Source organism: Apodemus sylvaticus, chromosome 3 (genome assembly GCF_947179515.1).
Source record: "Apodemus sylvaticus chromosome 3, mApoSyl1.1, whole genome shotgun sequence".
Lineage (NCBI taxonomy): Eukaryota > Metazoa > Chordata > Mammalia > Rodentia > Muridae > Apodemus > Apodemus sylvaticus.
Window position 1 is genome coordinate 157,588,249 of NC_067474.1, and position 8,179 is coordinate 157,596,427.

The 8,179-nt window shown below is 42.8% G+C and overlaps 1 protein-coding gene across 1 annotated transcript; it reads left to right on the plus strand.

Annotated features, from left to right (window-relative positions):
- The first annotated feature begins 1,668 nt into the window (after positions 1-1,668).
- LOC127680401 (PRAME family member 12-like) lies at positions 1,669-4,178 on the plus strand. Its single transcript, XM_052175868.1, has 3 exons — positions 1,669-1,955; positions 2,253-2,834; positions 3,611-4,178. The coding sequence occupies exons 1-3, from the start codon at positions 1,669-1,671 to the stop codon at positions 4,176-4,178; spliced, it is 1,437 nt and encodes a 478-aa protein (XP_052031828.1).
- Positions 4,179-8,179: the final 4,001 nt, after the last annotated feature.

Below are 8,179 nucleotides of genomic sequence, written 5' to 3' on the forward strand. Positions count from 1 at the left end.
TGAGACAACGATGGGGACAACCTGAACCTGCCCCCTTTCAACTCCAGTCAAAAGCCAGAACAATGTTAGATAACTGTTCTTCATCCATTCACTTGTGATTGCTTCTCAGAAATTCCTCATAATATTTTGTGTGCCTTGATGTCATTCATGCTTCTCCTAAGTACTGCTGCTTCACGAAAAGGCCCTTTCTGATCAGCACAGTAAGTCTCCCATGATGGAATGTGGGCAAGGAGAGCAAAAGAGAATCCAGGTGTTATGTCTCAAACCTACCTAATAGTTGAATTATAGGGAAAGATGATGCAGAGTCTATATAATGAATTTAAACCAGCCCAGATTGTATGGTGAGTTCCATCTAAGACAGCCACAGTTACACAAGAAATCCCTGTCTCAAACAGAGAAGAAACTTCCAAAATCTGTAGTTCATTATGGCAAGTAATCTCAGAGCTCAGAGCTCAGAGTTCAAGTAGAAACATCATGGAAGGTCTGAGACCTTGACCAGAATCTCTGATTTTAAACATTCCCACATATAAATGTGATTTAATCTAGCTAAAGATGTAAAGGTCAAAATAATTAAATGGGTGGAGACTTCATGACCCAGTTGGTAGCTTGTTGCTGAGAGGTGGGGCTAAAAAAGATAAGGTGTGAGGAAATGTGGATATAAGATTCGGTATGGCTGCACAATACAGTCTGAGGTTTGGAACCAGGAGGGACTGCCTGTTCCTGCTAAAGTGGGAAAACCTGAAAGCAGTGTGCAGATCAGGTAAGTCATTCAATCCATCAAGATGCCCCATCTCACCCATCAATCCAGTCTCCCATTTCATCTTAGTATTTTTAATATTTGGTTATTTTAATTTTTTTGGTCCGTTGTTTGGTGTGATTGTTTTGAAGTAGATAATATGATTTAACTCAGGTTAGCTTAGAACTCCATATATAGCTGTCATGAAAGACTGATTCTGCTGCCTCCCTTCCTGAGTTCTGAGACCTCAAGTTGAACTGCCTTGTGTCATTTATAGAGAGCCAAGTATGTAATATTCAAGGACTTGGCCCATTGAGGAAGCACCTTATTTTCTTACCAATATCTGCAGTATAACTTAAATTTTCCTAATTCACAAGGAAGATTATAGATTTAGAGTGAAAATGAAGAAAATTGTGACTCCCATGAAAGCATCAAATTGACAATTCTCAAAATTCAGTCTTCTAAACAATAGATTACACCTCAGTGTGGCTACAGGGTCTAAAACTTAAGAAAGTTAAAGTAACAAAGTCCATATCACACCTTCTACCAAACAGTTCCATTGATTGAATTCATATATAGATTGGTTATGGGACCTTTAAGTTTGCTTCTTAGGGTTATCAGAATTAATGTAGATGGTTTCACACAAAAGTGTGGAATCAGATTAAGTGTCCTGATACCAGCTTCCCAGCAAGGGAGCTATAGAATGATTGGGTTGAAATGGGTGCTTTTGAATCTCCAGAAGGCCCTTAAGGGAAATGTGGCTCTTAGAAAAATAGTGTCTAATGGGAAATACAGGTTTATGACATTGCTTGAACAGTGACTGAGTTTGATTTAAACAATTAGTGGGGAAGGAGGCAAGCGAAAAAGTCTTTTCCCTGAAATAATTCCCTTATCTCCCTATTTCCATAGTATCTCCCCACAGGAAAGCCATAATGAACTTCAAGACCCCTCCCACACTCCAGCAGCTGGCGAGACATAGCCTGCTGAAAGATGAAGCCTTGTCCATCAATGCTCTACAGGACATGAACAACGAGCTCTTCCCACCACTCTTCAAGGATGTATTCAGCAGCAAACAGCATAACATCCTGAGGCATATGGTGGCAGCCTGGCCCTTCTCATGCCTTCCTGTGGGAGCTCTGATGAAGACTCCTGACTTGGAGACCTTGAAAGCTGTGCTAGATGGCCTGGATTTATTGATGAGACAAAAAGTTCGACCCAGGTAAGAGACATCAAGGGAGCATGGGGATGGGAGGGAAGTGTATGGATTGAGGGAAGTATTCACAATGTGGTCCAAGTTGAATTGGAGAGTTCTGATGTCACTATCTCTTAGGAGAGAAACAGAAAAAGGGAAAGTGCTGTGTACAGCATAGCATAGAAGAGATGCAGGCAATATGCAATGAGTTTGTCCCGGCCTCTTCCCTCAAGAAATAGATTTAAGGGTCTTTGTGTTGTAGGTCCAATCTGTTTACACATTGCCTCTTCTGTCGTCTGAATTTTTTTCCCATTTGATCCACAGGAGGTGGAACCTACAAGTGCTTGATTTACGAGATGCCAACCATAATTTCTGGAATTCGTGGGATGGAATAGAGCATGGTGCCTGCCCTCCAGACTTTAGCGAGACACAATTATTGAGGAATCATCCCATACAATGGGGAACACAGGCTGTGACTGTGTGGATAAACATTAATGTGAACCTCAGGCATACATTTGAATACAATGAATATTTTTACGAGTGGGCAAAGAAGAGAAAAGATATACAGGTAAACTGTCAGAAGGTGAAGTTTTTGCCCAACCCTCACTACCACCCATGGCATCTTCTGGATATAGTTGAGCCAAGTTCTATCCAGGAATTGGAAATATATAAGCATTTCGACCTGGACACCTTTGCAATGATATCCTCTGACCTGGGCCAGATGAGAAACCTTCAAAAACTCATTCTCAATAATGTCCACATATCTTTGGAACAGTCTGGAAATAAAGAGATGGAAGACTGGTGTATAAGAATGATCATTCCCCATTTCTCCAAACTCCACAAGCTCCAGCATCTCTATTTGAATGATGTCTGCTTTGTGAATGAACATCTGGACCAAGTACTCAGGTGAGTAAGAATAGAGAGCTTTATCCAGGGGCCAGATCAAAGCCTGTCTATGTTACATGAAAGGTCAGTCCACAACTGTGGCTTCCCAGACAATCTTGGATTTATATGGATTTGACCTATGATACTCTACATCCTGAGTTCCCACTTCAGTAAACTCAGACTGCCAGGTATGTGTCCATTATTTAGAAAAGTTCTTTGCTAGGATCCAGATGTAGCAAAAACAGATCTATGGAGACTACAAAAGCTTATACCACTTTCTGGCCCATGTCAGTTCTGTCCTGAGAACTGTACGAAGACTTTCCATCTGTTTCTGTCTCCCCATGAGTCTGAGGCTATCTGAGCACAGGTAGGGATTGAGTAATGATTGAGAGTCATTGTGGCTTCAGGGAAGCTCTGTGGACAGGACCAAGTTCATGCCATGGAGGTGGGCCTCATGATATTAAGTTTGTCACACACGAGAATGGTTCTAGGTCTTTCCAAGATAGTCCTACTGGGTTTTGCTTTCTGATATCATCTGTCCACTGATGTAGTATTGTGCTTTTAAGTGCAGAGGGCACTGTAGAACTCCAGGCAAAAGTAGTCATGATGATGTTTTGTATCCTCTGCTTATAGTGACAAGACTTATTTGGTACTCTCTATCACGGAGCATTCTACTCTTGAGTTTCATTATGAACACATAAAGACCTTAGACATAAATAGCATCTTTCCTTGGAATCATTGCCCTCTGTGTACCTCTATTGAAGTTTAAGGAGATGATCTATCTTGTCTCTCTTTAGGTGCTTAGAGAATCCCTTAGAGACCCTTGCAATCACTCACTGCAAGCTATCAGAATCAGATATGAGTTGTCTGTCCCAGTGTCCAAGAGTCCATCAGCTCAAACACCTGGATCTGAGTGGCATCGACTTTATAAATTTAAGTCATGAATTTCTAGGAAGCCTTCTAAAAAAACTGACAGCTACACTGCAGAAGCTAGAATTGAAGGGCTGTATGATCACAGACTTCCAAATCGATGTCCTCCTGCCTGCTCTGAGCCAATGCACCCAGCTCACTGAGGTTGATTTTCAGATGAACTTCCTATCTAAGGACAGCCTGAAGAAGCTACTGCAGCATACTGTGAACCTGAGACAGCTGACCAAGGAAATGTACTCTGCCTGCTATGAAGTCTATGATGAATTAGGTAATGTCCCCCCACAAAAATTTGCACAATATTGTTCTGAGCTAATGGTCACACTCAATGTTCTACGACAGCCAAAAGAGATCTACTTTGTGAGTAACATTTGTGCAGGTTGTGGAGGACTCTGTGTCTACAACATGGAGGTCACACTATGTTTCTGTTGCCAATGAGAGTGGTCACTTCTGGACTCTGAGAAAGGAAAGCCAGAACTCAAGTGACTCATTCCAGATAAAGCATGCGTATTTCAGCATTATTTGGAGGTACTTGGGAATGACGATTGTTTCATCGGGTCATAGTTGAAGGAGAAATACTGATCTGGAGAATGAAGGCTTATTTTCTGTCTAAGGTCAACAGTACAGACCCACCTTGACACACTCAACGAGATTTGAATACAGTATTCACTGTTGGGTCTGCCCTTCACATATTCTTCTCTTCCCTCTGTCCCTTCACCTTCCCAGAATTTTCAGAATAACATGCCCTGGTTTTCAAGATTATATACACTTCAGCTTCCAGAAATCCTGTTCAAATCACTACAAAGATTCTCTTAGAGAGATGACTCAAAGTTTAAGATTGATTGGTGCTCTTCCTGGGGAGGATTGTTTTATTTTTCATGCCCATAACCACCACATGATCTGTCATTTTGTGGTCTCTGAGAAGACTTGTATGTGTATGTTTTTTCTGCACATACACATACCATACACATGATGCAAAAGAAATAGAAATTAATATATTTTAAATAATAAAACTAGTAACATTGTGGTGGTACACACCTTGGACTCCAGTACTAGGTTGGTATAGACCACTGGCAGATGTCTGAATTCTTGCCCGGCAGAGGAATTTGCTGGAAGATTACAGCAAACTGTGGTTGCCTCTCAGGATATATACTTCCCCTGTGTTAGGGAATATATGGATTCTTGCCATGTCCTCAAAGAAGAAAGACTTAAAGCACCTTTGGACACAAGGTTTAGTCCTACACTCTTGTTTTTTCTTTTCTTTTTCTTTTTTATTAACTTATTTTTTAAACATATTCACTTTACATCCCACTCACTGCTTCCCTCCTGGTCATCCCTTCCCCCAATCTTTCCCCCATCTCCTTGGTACATGATTGGGTGCCCCCCATCCCCATTATCAATCCACCCTGGCATTTTAAGTCCCTTCAAGGCTAGGTACCGCCTGTCCCACTAAGTTCAGATTAGGAAGCCAAGCTAGAAGAACATATCCAAATACAGGCAACAGATTTTGGAGAACTCCCATTCTAGTTTTGGGTATCACATGAAGACAAAGCTGCACATCTGCTCATATGTGGGGGGGGAGGGGGAGGCTAGGTCCAGCCTGTGTATGTTCTTTGGTTGGTTGTTCAGACACTGAGAACCCCAAAGGTCCCGGGTAGTTGACTCTGGCCTTCATGTGCAGTTCCTATCCCCTTCTAGGCCCATAATCCTTTTCTTCCATAAGAGTCTCCAATCTCCATCCACTGTTTGGCTATGGGTGTCTATATCTGTCTGAGTCAGCTGAAAGGTAGACCCTCTCAGAGGACAAGAAGAACTTGTATGCAAACCTATCAGTGTATCATTAATAGTGTTAGGGACTGGTGCTTCACATAGGATGGGTCTCAAGATGGGCAAGATATTGTTTGGCCATTCCCTCAGTCTCTGCCCCATCCCTTGTACCTGCATTCCTTTTTGTTGTTTTTGTTTGTTTGTTTGTTTGTCTGTTTGTTTGTTTTTTAGACAGGGTTTCTCTATATAGCCCCAGCTCTCCTGGAACTCACTCTGTAGACCAGGCTGGCTTCAAAGTCAGAAATACACCTGCCTCTGCCTCCCAAGTGCTGGGATTAAAGGCATGCACCACCACTGCTCGACACCTGCATTCTTTTTTTAAATTGTTTTTTTTTCCCCCGCTTTTCTGAGACAGGGTTTCTCTGTGTAACCTTGGCTGTCCTGGAACTCACACTGTACACCAGACTGGCCTTGAACTCAGAAATCCACCTGCTAATGCTTCCCAAGTGCTGGGACTAAAGGTTTGCATCACTACTGCCCGGCTACCTGCATTCCTTTTAGACAGGATAAATTTTGGGTCAAATTTTTGCTGGGCAGGGTGGTGCGTGCCTTTAATCCTAGCAATTTGGAGGCAGAGGCAGGTGAGGGGGATTTCAGAGTTCAAGGCCAGCCTGGTCTACAGAGTAAGTTTAAGGACAGCCTGTAAGACACACACACACACACATACACACACACACACACACACACACACACACACACACACACACACACACACATCCTGTCTCATAAAACCATAAAAAATGGTTTTATTTACTGGGGCTGCAGAGATGGCTCAGTAGGTAAGACTGCTCTTCCAAAAGTCCTGATTTCAAATGCCAGCAACCACATGGTGGCTTACAACCATCCACAATGAGATCTGGTGCCCTCTGGGGGGGGGGTGTCTGAAGACAACTACAGTGTACACACATATAAGTAAATCTTTATAAAAACTGTTTTGTTGGTGGGTTGATGTCTCTATTGCTCCACTGTGGTCCCTGCCTGGCTACGGGAAATGCTCTCTACAAGTATCATCTCCCCAATGTAGTGAGTCTCAGATAAGGTCACAACCATTGATTCTTGGGTGCCTCCATTATCTCAGAACTCTGTCTCCTCCTGGAGATGCCCCCCACCTGCTCACCCCGTTAGTTTAGTCCTCTACTCTTGAGGAATATCAGCACCTATTCAGAAAGCTCTTCCCAGTCTTTCTGATCTTAAGACCTTCAGGAGACTAAATCCTCACAGACATGTTTCAGTATCTACTTTGATTTGTTACCATTGAGTGTCTGTATGACTTGTGTGACTCTGTGTGTGTGTGTGTGTGTGTTTCTCCGTCTATGTGAGTTTGAGTATGTATGCACTTATATAAGTCATGGTTCTCTAGAGTCACAGATTTTATGAGAGACCTGGGTTCTGATGATGTCAAGTAGCATTTCGTTTCTTTTCTTTTCTTTTGTTGTGATGCTTAAAAAACAAGAAGAATTTTATTTAATCCAGCATGCTGGGGTCACCCTGCACTTGGGAGGAGAACAACCTCAGAGCAACTGCCATTAGGCACTATGTAATTGGCAGAACAGAGTTACCTTTAAACTAATTTGTTGTTAGGGAATGAGGTAGGTGGTCAATGGTCTCAGAATAACTTTGGGCCTCTCCTAGCTGCAGGGACCTCCCTGTGGTCTGAGGAATGTAATTTAGCTTCTCCATTTGTGGAGGGGCAAGTGATCCATGACCTTTCCAAAATTCCTCAGCTGACCTTTTCATCCAACCCCCTTTTGTGCATGCTTCAACACTGAACCAATTGCTGGTATTCTGATAGCTCATACTCCTGGTCTTCTGTATCTAGTTCTTTGTAGCTATGCTTTAAGATCATTTGCTGTACTGTACGTATGTGTTTCTTAACAATAGAAACCAAGCAGTTCAGAATGTAGGGGCCAAACAGGGTGGTTATGCAGGTGGTTAAAAAAAGTGAGAAGTTAAACCAAGACTTGAACCAGCCCTGACTCTGTTCTCTCTCTGTTACTACTGGCTAGCCCTTCCCTCACTGTGGTCATTGAGTCTTTAACAACCCTGGAATGCTCTATATAAAATCAATACCACTCAGCTAAGTCAGCACATAGCCCTCCTATTCTGCAGTCCTACTTATGTTAATGAAGTCAGTGATTGATGGTTTCTATTTCCTCTATATCTAAATCAATGCCTATCCTCAGGCTGTTATAATTTTTCCTTTGTAAGTCTGTGGTGGGAGACCTGGGTTCTGATGTTGTCAAGTAGCATTTCTGTTGATTGTGTTCTTGCATTTGCCTCTCATTATCTGCTTATCTCTTTTGTTAACTGGCCTTGCTATTTCTGACTAGAGTCTACCCCTCCTGTGAGCCTGGTTATGTTGGGCCTCCTTGTATCAAGCTGTCTCTAGGTATGAGATGGGTCCTAAGAGCCTGATCTGTGAGCCTGGCTGAGTCAGAACTCCTGGGTGTCAATCTGTGTCTGGGAGTGGAAGGGGTGGGACAGGGGATGGAGATTAGGATGTACTCCCTGGTGCAGATGCAATGGAAAGAAAGTGCATTTCCAGCATGGTGGGAGGTCCTGTGTCCTCTGGGTCCTGGTGGTCCCACTTATGCCAGGAATTGGGTCCCTGG